At 55.4% G+C, this 14292-nt stretch overlaps 1 protein-coding gene across 3 annotated transcripts in view; it reads right to left on the reverse strand.

Moving 5' to 3' along the window:
• LOC114214127 (cadherin-23) overlaps nucleotides 1-14292 on the reverse strand; it is a 262865-nt gene that overhangs the window by 209173 nt on the left and 39400 nt on the right. For all 3 annotated transcript variants that reach the window (XM_088020174.1, XM_088020173.1, XM_088020175.1), the window contains exons 2-4: nucleotides 13847-13989; nucleotides 13223-13270; nucleotides 13018-13110 (exon numbers count right to left, since the gene is read on the reverse strand). In XM_088020174.1, the coding sequence (XP_087876300.1) occupies nucleotides 13018-13110; nucleotides 13223-13270; nucleotides 13847-13957 (252 nt within the window). In that variant the 5' untranslated portion in view covers nucleotides 13958-13989. The remainder of the gene's footprint in view (nucleotides 1-13017; nucleotides 13111-13222; nucleotides 13271-13846; nucleotides 13990-14292) is intronic.

Here is a 14292-nt window from a genome sequence, read left to right on the forward strand (position 1 = left end):
TGACCTCTGCTGCTACTGCCACTCTCCCACCTCCCTCTTACAAGGACAATTGTGATGACATTGGGCCCACAGCAAGACCAGGCTATCGCCTCATGCAGGTCCTTCATCACACCTGCAGAGTCCCTTTTGCCACGTGAGGAAACAGTCACAGGCTCCCAGGATTAGGTGCGGGGCTCCCCTTTCTTTGGGGCTAGTCCTCTGCCTACCATACCCCAGCCCCTGCAGCGACACCCCTTCCTCCAACACCCCTGCGTGCAGTGCCTTCACCACGTCCTACTGGCTGCCTGGGAAGTCTGGTGAGACCAAAGGCCTTGGTGGGGAACTCGTCAGCACTTCCAAGCTGCTTTCCGGAGTGGGCCTTGGGAACAGAGCACACGAAGGACTGGTCTGTGGAACTTCCCACTGAAAGGCTAGGGGCTGTAAAGGCAAGGAGGGAGAGAGGCTTCCAGAAGACAAGTGGGATCAACTGCATCATGCAACAAATCTCTACTAAGTCCCCACTGGGTATGAGGTCCTGAAGGTCCAGTGATGGGGAAACAGTCACATGGACATGCTCCTGCTCTCACGGAACCCACCATCTCCCCTGGGAGGCCAACAGTGATCAAACAGTCCTATAAATGAGTCATTACATCCCAAGGTCATAGCTATGGTGCTCTGAAGACCCAGAACGTGAGCATCTGTTCGGTACTGGGAAAGGGGATCAATCAAGGACTGAAGATCTCAGGGGATATAGGAGCTCATGAAGAAAGGGAGGGTACCGCCGTGCAAAGGTCCCGTGGTACGGTGCTCTCAGGGACCAGAAAGAAGGCGGAGGTGCAGGAAATCAGAGAGTCAAGGGGAGGCTGGTGAGAGGGGGCTGGGATCAGACCCCACCAGCCTGGGGAACTCTGGCCACCGACCACAGAAAGGTTCTAGCAACATTCCTGGCACCTCCCAGGGACCCAGGACAGTGGAATGAATGGATGGATGGAGGAATGAATGAATGAGCCTGGCTACCTTCCTTCCACCCTCCCCAGTAACCTGCTGCATCCCTCCCTTCCGCACAGCAACAGTTAACGGGCTCTCCGACACTGGCTCACTTATTTATTTATTTATTTCCCCACCACTGCTGGCACCAACCCATGCAGCCTGAGCGTGGCTCCGTGGAAATGTCTGTAATCACCAGCACACTTTAGACATTACTTCCACACCATTTAGGGCTTTCCACCCCAATAGCTGCTGCTGCATTTCCCTCCACCCCCATCTTTTGGGTTGTGTTGGGGGGATTTTTTAAAGGTTTGGGGGCCCCCTGAATTTGGGGGAATCTGATGGTTTGGGGATGTGGGGAGAAAGACAGTGCTTTAGGAGAATTCATTATTCTTCTCCCATTGACCTGGCCCTGCCCCATCCCCGACCAGGTAAGGGAAAGAAAAAAACAATCACTTCAACCTGCTAAGAAGGCTTTAAAGATTGTGTGTGTGTGTGTGTGTGTGTGTGTGTGTGTGTGTGTGTGTGCGCGCGCGCGCGCGCGCGCGCAGACATCAGATTGGGTTGCTGATATAAGCCACAGCTTTGTGGGAGGCTGAAGGTGCTGGAACACAATAAAGGTCACTACAGAAGAATCCCCCTCCGAACCAAACATCCCCCCTCCTTCTACCTTCTCCAGACTCAAGGCCGGCTCCTCTTAAGGCAGCGGCCACTGACACTAAACCCCAAGCCCTGAGGGGATGCACTGGGGGTAAAAGGCATTTGGGTTTGCATTGGGGGCGGTACAATGAGGACAAAACCGGGGACCAGCCGTGTGACCTTGGGCAAGTCATTTAACCTGTCTGGGCCCATTTCTCTGGCTCTAACAGGAGGATAATCAGACCTTTCTTACCAACCTGAAGGACTCCTGTGGGGCCCAGCAGAGGCACCCTGGGGAAAGGGACCCTCCTGCTGTGTTTCTGCCTCCTTCCTCTCAGCCCAAGTTTTGCTCACGGCATTTAGCTTCCTGTAACTCCCTTCCCTGCACGCCCCCCACCCCCCATCCTCCTGTCCCAGCAGCTGGACAGCTCCATATCCACCTGCAGAGATGAGCCTGTCCCTGCAGAGTCTGCCTAGAGGTGATGCCTGTAGGGGAGGGTCCCGCCAGGCTCTCGGGTGCAGGCTGCCGGCTGAGCACTATGCACACACCATCACAGCCCCTGGCAGAAGAGCACTGCGAGATGAGCACAGTGGTACCTGCACAGTGGGAGCCCTACCTGCGCCACACCCATTTTAGCAGAGACACGGCCATTTCCCTGGGGACTCAGAAATGGAAGCAGTGAGCGCAGGATTCAAACCACTAACCTTAGCACTGATCCTAACCACTGTGGGAAGTGACCTCCGAGAGGAAGCTGCCTGTTCCACAGCTCAGGTGGTAATAAAAACCAAACAGACTGCATACAGTAAGATGAATATAGACAAACATATTCCATGGGGATAGAAGCCAAGATAGAGGTTGCCTGGAGGGGGGAGGGACTGGGAGTTATGAGGGGGCTTCTAGGTGCTGGAGAGTTTCTGTTTCTTGATGCAGGTGTGGTTATACAAATATGTTCACTTTGCAATAATTCGTAAAGCTAAAAACTTATGACTGTTCGTTTCTCTGTAGGTATGCTTAAGTAATACATAGACTCAAAGAAAGAAAAAAAAAAAAAAACTCATAAAGCTGGTGGGGAAGGAAGCCTTGGAAAAGATACTCCAGTGGTTAATCTGTCCCCCTTGCGTGAGGCTTTAAGTTCAAGGCCTTCCCGTCTGTTCTGTCCCTGATCCCCACGATGACATGGACAGACCCAGGATTATCAGTCTCATTTGACAGAGGGGCAAATTCAGCCCTGGAAGCAGGGGGGTTTGTCACACAAGTCTCCCAGCTGTAGGTGGTGGAGCTCCTACCCCCTCCAGGGTAGAGCTCATCCCACTCTAACTTGCTGAACTGTACAGACAGGTCACCAAGACAGGGGGAGCTGCCTCTGGCTGAGCCAGCCCCAGGGAGGCTCAGCAACCAGACCGGCATCTGGTTAACCTCTTCTGCCCACGGTAGGGTTCGGGGACCATCCCAGGCGGCAAAGGCCAGGCCAGGATCAGGAGGCAGAGGGTGGGTCTGGGAGTGGGGTTTCGAAGCCAGCACAGGGTGGGTATAGGCAGCAACTCCAAGGGCAGGGGGTAAAAGAAGCCTGTGCCTTCAAGCCTAGCAGAGAGAAGACCAGGTGAAGGGCCTAGGGTTGGATCCCAGCCAGCCACTTCCAGAGGGAATGACCTGGCAAGTGTGACTTCGCTAACACTGGGTTTGCCTGTCTGTGAGATGGGGACATAGTACCAACCTCCCCCACTTCATTGTTCCAAGGAAGGAAGGAAGAATAGGATTTGGCTAAATGGAGGAAGAAGGTGCAGGGGGCAGGGGTGAGAGCATCCTGGGGGAGGGCACAGCATGAGCAAAGGCAGGGCAGCAGGAAAGCGGCCACGCACAGCGAGGATCTAGGAGAGGAAGCACAGGAAAGCCCGGAGCTCAGACCTCACGGGAATGGGATGGATTTCTAACCTGTGGAGTTTGTGTTGGGAATGCCAGGGGGCGTGGCTGGGCTCAGACAGGGAGATACTGAGAGGGGAGGGGTCCGTGGGAAAAGGCCTTCTCAGAGGCAGGACTGGGAGAGGGACCGCCCTGAGCCTGTGACCCTCCTGGACAAGGACGTGACCGGACGTTCGGTTCTCTGTGGCTGGCAGTCCTTCACGCTTGCGAAGTGGGCTGGCCCATTGGTGATGAAGACAGTGAGCAGGGAAGATTACATTGTACCTAGTGATTATGCCCTGGGTGAAATCTCTCGGCTATATTATTGCATCTGTAGGGAAGAGCCGGCTTTTTCAGCGATGGACAGGAGGCTTCCACTTAAGGTCATTACAAAGAGGGAGAGCCCAGCCCCTCCCAGCTTCTAGCCAGTGCCACAAAGTTGCAAAGTAATTAAAGGCTGCTAAGGAATCAGAGAAATTATAATAATTCCACCAACCAAGCGCCTGCCCGCTTTCTCTTCTTTTCCCCCCTCCTGGTAGAAAACAAGGTGGGTCAGGGAGCCTGCAAGCACATCCACACCAGCCTCTTGTGTGGGGGGCCTCGCTGTCAAGGGGGCTGCCAGGCCTGTCCCCAAGCTGTTCTGACAATACTCCAATTTGTTTGGGTAAATCAAGAGGCTGAGACAAAATTCCAGGGTCCCCAGAACAGGAGAAACAGCAGCAGCATGCTGGCGGTCAGCCAACACACTCACACGGCCCCAGTGCCCTACACCGGGAGGCAGCCTGGCAGGCCACCGCTCTTGAGCTTGCAGGGGCTGTAGGAGCCCAGGAGGCAGCACCCCTCCCCTCTCCCCAGCGTGGCTCTGGACACATCAGACCCCACCTGGGCAAACAGCGCTACACCTCCAGCGGAGGGATGGGCTCAGGCTCGTGGGTTCTGGAGACCATTTCCCTGAGAATCTTCCCCGGTCACCTTAGGTCTTCAGTGGTTTGCCACTGACTTCTGGGGAGACCCTGGGGAAATCGTTTCCTCTGCCTGGCTTTGTCGACCTCTACAGAACATGCGGTTAGATTAAGTCACCTTGACGGTCCCTCTGGTGCTGGTTCCAAGGAACCCATTTGGAACGCTCTCAGGCCATTACCAATTATTTCTCGGTGACTGCTTCCTTTTTTTCTTGGTCATATTTTCATTTCATGTTTTCCACACGTTTCCCGTCCCCCACTGGACTGGACTGTAAGCTTCTTGACCACTCACACCCTAATATCAACCAATCAGGCCATAGCAATGGAGCCCATCTGTCAAGCTCCTTGGACCCCAAGCGACTTTCCTGAAGCTCTCTGAGAATTCTTCATAACAATGGGAATACCCATCACCGACCCCAAGAGTGTGGTACTTCATACACGGGCTCTCCTGGAACTTTCACACCCCCTCAATGGACCCCCATTTTACAGATGGAGACACTGAGGCTCTGAAAGACCAAGCATCTTGCTCATGGCCTCCCGCTGTGGAGTTAGGACCTGTGTGTTCGTGGCTCCGTCACCCGGTGCCACAGTAGGGATCAGGGTCCCCATGTCACTGATGGCGCACAAGTCCTTCCGACCATCAGTGTCCTCAGCCGGCTCCCCACCCAGGGTCTGAGGAGACCTCACTGCCTGGAGGAAAAGGGGTTCAGGCAGGAGACCTGACCCCTCTGGCAACAGGCCCCACCACAGGGGAGAGGAGACCATTTAGAGAAAGGGGATGAAGACAACAGGTGGACTCCGGGTACGTGGGGCTGGCAGCCCAACCATGTGGCAGGAGCACCTCCTTGCAGCCAGCTCTCGTCTCCTTCCATTTAGGGGGTCTTTACTCAAAGGGCAGGGGCACAGTTAAAGGTGTCCCGGCATGTGCCAGCGAATCCCTGCTGCACGCGAGCTGGGCTCTGACCCCGGGGCCCCTGCTTCATATTCATGGCAGAGGGTCCTGCAGCAATTGCAGCAGAATTATATGAGCCCCCGAAGACTCCCAGCCAGAATCGGCGAGGAAACCGGTGTAATGAAGAACATTATTACTGTTCAAACAATATAATAATTTTAATTACATCTGGGCTCCTCCTGTACCCTGCTCCCATGTTGCCCTCTCTCCTTGTGCGGAGCATGGTGGAGGGCGCTCACAGCCCTGGCCATGCCCCAGTGGGCCCACGGGGGCCCCGGAGGAGCAGGCTGACGTTCACCTGTAGGGATGGGTCTTCTACTTCTCACAGAACGATGTTGTATGCACATCCGGGGACCCAAATCTTAGAGGCAAGGGCACACTAACTCTGTCTGTCACTAGGTAGGGGTGTTACTACGACTACGGCAGGGTCTCGACCTCCAAAGCTGGTCCTCACTCTAGAGAGTGGGCAGCGGGCTCCGAGTGACGTTTCTTCACTGGATTGCTACAGCCTGTGTATGGGATGTGTGTGACAGCCCTCAGCCGCGGATGGGGGTAAGCCTTGGATGCATGAGGCCCCGAGCTCCCCACTTGTCTGCTCCCATCCTGGCTCTACAGGGTCTCATCTTCAGGCAAATTATAAGCAGGCCAAGGCAAAGCTACAAAAAGACACATGCAAAGATGCTGAAGATGACAAAGAGCAAGACTATGGCTCTAGTTGAAGGTATACTTGACTCCGGGGGACTCGGAGAAGTCGTGGAACTTCTCTTGGCCTCAGTTTCTCTCATCTCTAAAATGGGAACAAAAATTCTCCCTTAACTTACAGAGTTGTCATGAGGACAAATGAAAGATAGGGAAAATACTCGGATATAGACAAGATGATATTACTTCAATAAGTATACACTCACTGTTTCACACACACACACACACACACACACACCATTCCATCTCAAGACTATGTAGAAACAGGCGGCCCTGCTGCTTTGCCCACGTGCATATGTCACTTCATCGCTACAAGTACCCGCTGCCAGAGAGGAGGTACCGGTCACTGTGCAGACGGTGGGGGACCAGAGGAGGTGCAAGCACCTCAGAGTGCTCACTGAGGGGCACAGAGAAATGGCATAGCTTGGGGCTGCCGCCTGGCTAGAATAAACTACTCTGGCTCTGGTCAGCAGGATCCAGAGCCCCTGAGATGATTTATTGGTCTCCCTCTCCCAGATCAATAGGTGGGTGGTTATAGATGCAGAGGGGGCCGCCCGTTACCGCGGCCCCAAGATATAAATTAATATGGCCTGTCAAGGGACCATCTCTCCTGGCGTGAGAGGCGACACTCTCATGAGCAGAGCTGACATCTCGGGGGGGGACAGCTGGCACAAGCTGGTGTGAGCCCCCCTGACACCCCACCTCTCGCTGCAACCCGAGCATACAGTTTATAAATCATTCAGTGTCTGATGGGCACACCATGAGGAGGACAGCTGGGGGGCAATGCTGTCGGCCCCAGTGGGTGCTAATAAGTCTGGTCATGCCCACCTCTGCATGCTCGGGGCCTAGTCTGGCCACCCCTCCGGGGCTCCCTGTGTGCCCACCGCACAGAGAACAGCATGGCTGCGAGTCAGGAACTGGCGGGCAATAGAGGGCACTAGAGAGCTCCAGCAGTGAGCTCTCAGGTGTCCTGTGAGGTGTGGGCACCCTCTCCCCCCCCAGCACTGTCCCGCCCCAGACACTGTGAGCAATAAAGGACCCCTCGTCCAGGTGAAGAAAGCTGGTGGGGGCAGAGCCCTTTGCGTGAAGGCTCCTGCTGTCCTTCCAACTGTCCAAGAGGCAGAGGGAGCAGTGGGGCTCTGCCCATCTGTGAAGTTCTTGTCCACGGGCTGGGCCCCAGGCTGGGAGTGGAGGGCACACAGTCCCTGCTCAGGCTGGCAGGGAAGACGAATGTACCACCGAATACAGCCTCGGCCATGTGCAACAAGACACTTGCTTTTGCTGTGCCCTCTGCAAAACACTTCCCACACATGGTCCCATTTACTTGAATCCTCAAAAAATTTTGCAAGGCAGGCTTAATTATTTCCATTTTGCAGGTAGAACCAGGCCTGTCTCCTAATCCTGGCTCCATCTTTGGCTAGCTCTGGGCAAGTCACGAAGCTTCTCTGCTTCCACGCCCACACCTGTGGCCTGGGACTAACAACGTGGCTAGCCTGTGAGGCGGCAGTGAGCACTCGGGGAGCACCCACATGCATGGAAAGCACGGCCTTGGGCACAGAGGAAACTCTCAACAATAACAACGGCGTCAACTTATTATCATAGAAATGAATTACTTTGTTTCACTGACACATGCTCACCAGGAATCTCCTTCTCCCTGCTTTCCTGTCTCTAGTAAGGAGCTCCAGAGGGGAATGACTTTCATCTGTCCTTGCTAAGTGACATGGAGAGATGGGGTGGCCTCGGGGGACCCTGGCTTGGACCGTGCCCCCAGCCAGGGCTGGGGGTGCTCAGGCCCCTGCTTTCTCATTCCAGTCCACCCTTCCCCTCTTCCAGCCTCCTCCCCACCTCACAGCTGGTCACCCGAAGCCACGAGTGACAAAGACCTATGCAGGACCTGTCTGTCACAGTGACCTGGGCAGGGACCCAGGGAGCCTACTTCCAGCCCAGCTTTATTTCCACAAGGGAACACTGGGTACCGGTGAGGGACACACATACCCCAACAACCACTGGCCCCTCTTCAAATAGGATCCCTGGTCAGGGGTTAGAGTTCACTTCCCTCTTTTGGAAATTCCAATATATGCAAAGAAGCTAAAGGACAGAGAGTATATGATATTCAGAGACACCATAATCTCCTTCTGTGACTACCAAACTTCTACACATCCTGTGAGGTCCCAAACAAATAGCCCCTGTGTAGAGACTAGGTCATTCCTTCCACAGAGCTTCCCTCCTGCTCTGCACACCCTAAGCCACCATGGCATTTAATACATTTACATGTAGTTAGACCTTCTCTTACTTGTCTTTCTCCCTGTAAAATTATCTCCCCTGAGGACAAGACCTTGGTCTTAGTCACCAGCATTTTACTGAATATACAATGAGCCACAAACGGGGCTAAGGGCTTTACCCCCCTGCATTATTCTATATCTCACAATGACCCCACAAGACGAAAAGTGGCTTATCTCATAGATAAGAAAACTGAGGTCCAGAGGGGTTAAGTCACCATCCAAAGTTGCACAGCTGGCAAATGGGAAAGTCCTTTTACTCTACCCTACACAGCCGAGTCAGCTCAGAATCCCTGGGCCTTGCTCCATAGCTATTCGGCAAATGTTTGCTGTGTTCGTTTAAAAAATAAAAATTGGGAGTGGATCAGGGCATGGTGGGTCAGCTCTGGGCTTCAAAGGACCGGCAGAATTGAGTCAGGCTGAGAGCAGAAAGAGAACACTCCAGTACCAGTTCGAAGAGTACAACATATGTGTGTTGGAGCAAGAGAAAAGAGAGAGACAGACACAGGCTCCCGGGCACTGAATCGGCCCGTGGGCTGACAGGGCCATCCACGCGGAGGAAGCCGGCAGGGAAGGCGAGAAACGTAGGTGAAGGCCAGGTGGGATAAGAGGCTCAACCGTCCAGCTATGGTGGCCGAACCTGTCAGAACTTCAAGGGCATGGCCGTCCCTGAGATTACGGGAGCCCTCGACTCCCTGATCCGAGGAGCCACCTGGCACCATCCGACTTCTAAACTCATACCCATCTTCCAGCCTCAACACCCCGGCCCCAGGGTCACCTCCCCAGGGCACACCTGGAGGGCTGTGGGGGAGGGGTGGCCCCAGGAGGACACAGGGGACAGAGCAGTGCTGAAGGTCAGCGAGGCGGACACACACCCCTAATGGAGGCAGTGGAGCGGTGCTGCTGGGCACAGACACAGGCAAACACGTTTGAGCAAATTGGAATGCCATAAAAGTCTATTACAGCAAATCAAATAGCAGTCAGCAAGACAGCCATTAGCCTGAAATGAATACACGGGGACTTAATGAGGTCTGTCGAGGCTGGCTTGGTGAATTAAGTTGCCAATTCTAGCAGGATTTCCCTTTTCTTTACGGACTTGAAAGCATCCACGCTGCCTCGTTAGGGCTTCGACAAGTGAATTGCAGGGCCTTTCACCCTGATAAAATGGATAATTACATGTAGAACAGCTTAGTGAGGGGAGAGGGCTGGGCAGGAGGGGAACCAGGAGCACAGAAACCCAAACACACCTGTCTGACTTCTCCTGACCAGGGGCGGGTCCAGGCAGGGGGTCTCGGGAGGGAGAGGGGCAGGGCTGCAGGGCTGCAGGGCTGCAGGGCAGGAGGCCATCGAGCTTTTCCTGGAGAAAGGGGCAGGGCCTGGCCTTGACCCGGCCTCCCACCCACTCCTATTCCCAGCCCGAGGGCATGGGTCCCCATGGGCCATGTCTCCAGGGCTTGCTATCATCAGGGGAGTTTGTTAAAAATGCAGCTTCCTGGGCTGGCTCTTTCTAAACTACTGATTCAGGGTTGGAGGAGTGCAAGAGTATGGATCCTAACTAGTCCCCCAGGAAATTCTGATGGAGAATGTTTGGGGTCTTCTGGTTCCTCCGTTCTCTAACACTCAGTTCTGGATGGTTTCTGAAACTCGTGGTCTTCCTATTTTAGGTCCAGGGCTGCGGAGCTCAGTACATCCTTGGGAGGGTAGGGGGGGAGACTGTGCCCTAGGTTTCAATATTAGAAAGTTCTTCATTATATAGACCTAGAATTTGTCTCCCTATAAACTTGCTCTTCACACCCATCCTTGGGTTCTGGGCACAACAGACCCCCACATTATCAGGGCCCCTAGGGTTGGGGCCAGTGGATGCTGAGAAGGTGAGGGAGAGGCGGCAGGTGGCTGGCATGACCTGAAGAGGAGCTCAGTAGATGGAAACAGCCACGGGAGCTTCTCTGCCAGCCCTTGAGGAATAATGAAGTACTGAAGGAGAATTAGGAGCTTCTCCTGCTGGGATTCATCCTCAGACCACTGGCTGTCAGCCCTAGAAGGAACCTGGTCCAGCTCCCCAGTTTAACAGCTGTTGGAACCAAAGCCAGCAGGGGCAGTGATAAGCTCAGAGTCTCACCCAGCCAGTAGCTGGCACAGCCAGGACTAAACCCCAGGTGTCTTGACCTACAGGAGCTCCACTGCTCACCTTGGCAAGCGGCAGCTGGAAAGCCACCTCCTCCAGGAAGCCTGCTGAGATTCCTCTGATCACTCTGGCAACCCCTCAGCACGGACACCTCACAGGGTCTCCAGGGCCCCCCCCTTTCTCTGGTTTGCATTCTCACCCTGTTCGCTTCCATAGGGCCTCCGCCACACATCATGCTTCTGAAGGGCAGGGGCCTGGCGTCGCCAGGGTGACCTCCAGGCCAGCAGGAGAGCCCAGGCTCAATTCTGGGCCGGGAGCCAGCAGGCCCTTCACTGGTACCTCAGCTGGGGCCTGAGCCAGGCAGCTAAGTTCTAGCTCAGGTGACCACACCAGGCCAGGGCTGGTGGGTGCCAAGCCACCTCGGGTCAGGAGCTGACACCACACCCCACCGGTCACACCAAGCAGCCCTAAGTAGGGCATCACGTATCAAGTCAAGGAGGTGACCTGGGGATGTTTACAGGCAAGCAAACCACACAGGCTGTCCTCCGAGAGCCGTGTGTCCTTGCAGCTGGCGCCTCTCGGCCCACCCTCTCCTCATCAGATGGGTAGCAGGCAGGCTGCTTTACCTTGCGGGTCCTCCGTTTTTATTAGATAAGGAGGACTATGGCCCAGAGAGGGTAAGTGACGTGCCCAAATGGACTCAGTGGCCTGGAAGCGGAGCAGGGGCTGGGCCTGCGGTCTCCCGCTGCTGGTTCTGCCTCCTGTCATTGCGTGTTCTTCTGGCCTTCCGGGTCTCTGTGTGGCGAGAGCCTGGCACAGAGCCCAGCCCACAGAGACACTCAATAAATATTTGTTAAATAGATGACTGACTGAAGAGGCTCTCTCCTTGGAGGCGGAGGCCTTCGGAGAATCCCAGGGGATTCCGACAGGGTGGTGTTGGAGGTCATATCTCCTGGCAAGGTAGCAAGGAAAAAGGCTGGCCCCAGCCCAAAGCCTGGGGAGGAAGGATGTGACCTCTCGTCCCCTTCCCTGTGAGGGAAGACAGAGGGCAGCCATGCCTGCCAGGATGGCAGCTGAGCAATGGGTCCAAGGCTCATTAACTCTGAGCTGTGCCCTTGGTTTCTGAGCCTGGGCCCAGAGTGCAGGCAGGCACGTAGAGACCCTTAATTAAATTAGGGAGACTTCCAAATGAGAGGGGGCCCAGAGCCAAGCTGCAGTCCCGGACACGCTGGCCACAGCTCAGGGCACTGTGTCCCCATGCTTGGGACTGTGGGTTCTCCCTCCTTATGCCCTGCCCCATCAGGGGAAGGGCGCGGGAGGCTCTGGTGTGCTCCTACCCACACACTTGTCCTCACTTTCCTCCATCTGGCACAACCATAGGACCATTGGCTCATAGCTGAGTGAGGAGAGCCAGGAACAGGAACAGCATGAGACAAGGTCTCATCATCTTGGAGGGAATCTGAGGGCTGCCCTGGGAGTCAGGAGGCTCAGGGTCAAAGCTGTGTGACCTTGGCTAAGTCACTGTCCCATACTGAGCCTCAGTTTTCTCATCTACAAACTGAACAGATATTTTCTAAAGACTCTGCCAGTCTCCTGATCCAGTGACATATAATACAAAGGGGCTGGAACTCAAACGCCATGGTGCTGACTTGCCTCTCCCCAGCGGATTCCATCTCCAGCCCTTCCCAGGCCAACCCTTTATTTCTGCCATTCAACCCAGAGCCCTGAGGGCAGGCCCGAGGGACACCCAGCAGAAGCTCTTTACCCACCACCTTCAAGGTCTTTGAATGGCTAACTGCCAGCCCAGAAGACTGCCATCAGTCACTGGGAGAGGGACAGTAAGCCGTGAGAACCCTAGTTCCATTGGGAGCCAGCAGCCAGCTTATTAATGAACCGTTCGTAATGCAATAATTTGTACTTCTCAATTACCAGCGATGGCTTGGTTTTACATGCATGCACTCATGCAAACACACTCAGAGTACACAGACGACCCAAAGGAGCAGAGAGGGCCAGGGAGACGGGGGGCAAGCATAAGGCTAGGGAAAGAAAGTCCCTTCCTGGAGCTACTTGCTTCCTGTGTCCTGGTGGGGGGCGGGAGGTGGCGGTGGGACCTGTACTGGCCACAGTGGGAGAGTCTGGAGTCGGACCTGCCAATCCACGTGCCTGAGGCCCACACCGGCTATGCGTGGAAGGAAAGAGGCCACAACACCTGGTCCAACCAACTCCTGTCCTGTCCCGCCTCCGGCTGGAGTTGTGGGGCTCGTTCCAGGCAGGCCTTCTATCAGACCCGAGCTACCACCAACCCACTCTACCTTCGGAGGTGTCGGCACGGTCGCCAACCTGCCCAGAGCCGGTGCTTGGGCTGCGGGGTGGGCGGCAGAAGCAGAGGTGCAGTTGCCCTTTCCCCAGCTTCAGCCCATTGCCACGTGGCCCTGGAGCGGCAGCTCCCCCTGCTCCCCGCTCCGTCCCTCAAGTGCGACCCTGGGGGCTCCTACCTCAGGGATGCGGACGCTGTAGGGCTGGTTGTGAAATGTGGGTGCGTTGTCGTTCACGTCCCCAACCTGTATGTTCACCTTCCGTGTGATCACCTGGCAAGAGAAGGGTGGGGATTTAGTGTTGGCATGGGTCCCCTTGCCTCTTTCTGCCCAAGGCCCCGGGAGTCGGCCTCCCAGGACAGCAGGGGCCTCAGGAGACACTCACCCCCTGGTGGTCGCTGACGGAGAACTCCACTGTGAACTCAGACTTGGTCTGAAAGACAAGGGAGGGAGGGAGAAGGCAGAGTTAGAGAGAGGCACACTGACGTCCTGAGTCCTGGGCCCTGGGCTCTAACCTGGCCTTGGCCTCTAAATTGCTGTGTGATCTTGAGCAAGTCACTAGACAACTCTGTGGCCCCTTCTTCAAATGTGAGGAGAAAACAAAAGTTGGGGTTTCAAACTCATACCTTAATTTGCTAAGGGCTGCCTTGTCACCAAGTCCCGGGTCTCTGGAAAGTGTCCTTTAGGGGAACACTGTTCCCGGGGGGGGGGTAGACCTGTATACACCACGGAGCCACCATTCTATGGGGGATGAACCCTGGGTCATTGTCCTTCTTGCCCGTCCAGGGCTGTCCCTTGTTTGGAGACACCCCAACCACCCCATTCCAACCCCAAGTCTGATGTCAGCACTGGCCCTGGAAGAGGGACGCCATTTCAGCAGGAAGATGCTACTTCAGGGTCAGGATGGGGCCTCAGAGGAAGGCCCCTAAAAGATGAGGAGCCAGCCTCCCCTCACTGTCTGCCTTTGCCCCCCAGGAAAGAACTGGGGCAGGGGTATGGCCGGTCGTACCTCTCTGTCCAGCGGCTGCCGTAGCCACACCACACCTGTGTCAGGCTCTACGGCAAAGAATCGAGAGGCCTCTTCCCCAGACACGCCGAACACCAGAGGGTCATTGTCCATGTCTCGGGCCAGCAACTGGGTCACAGAAGAACCTGGAATAACCATGGGAGAGATCAGAGGGCAACTACAGGCGGTTCGGTCTACTCCTCAGCATCTTGCCAAGGTGGCTGAATCCCAGCGGAAGTCGCCACCCCACAGACCGCCGGCAGGTCACTGTGTCTCTCTGGGCTCTGACCCAGGCTCCCTGGCCCTTCCCTGCCCACTTGTCACGGCGTGTATGTGCCCGTCACAGAGAACTGTGGCTCACCATGTTTTAGGTGGCTAACGGACAGCTGTGATCCGGCCCTGTCCCCCTTTTATTCTGATGTTAATGTGGAGACTTCCTCCTCCACGTG

The sequence above is a fragment of the Eumetopias jubatus genome, unplaced genomic scaffold (assembly GCF_037043125.1).
Source record: "Eumetopias jubatus isolate StellerSeaLion01/CBP00866 unplaced genomic scaffold, mEumJub1_p1.0 scaffold_17, whole genome shotgun sequence".
In the NCBI taxonomy this organism is placed as follows: Eukaryota; Metazoa; Chordata; class Mammalia; order Carnivora; family Otariidae; genus Eumetopias; species Eumetopias jubatus.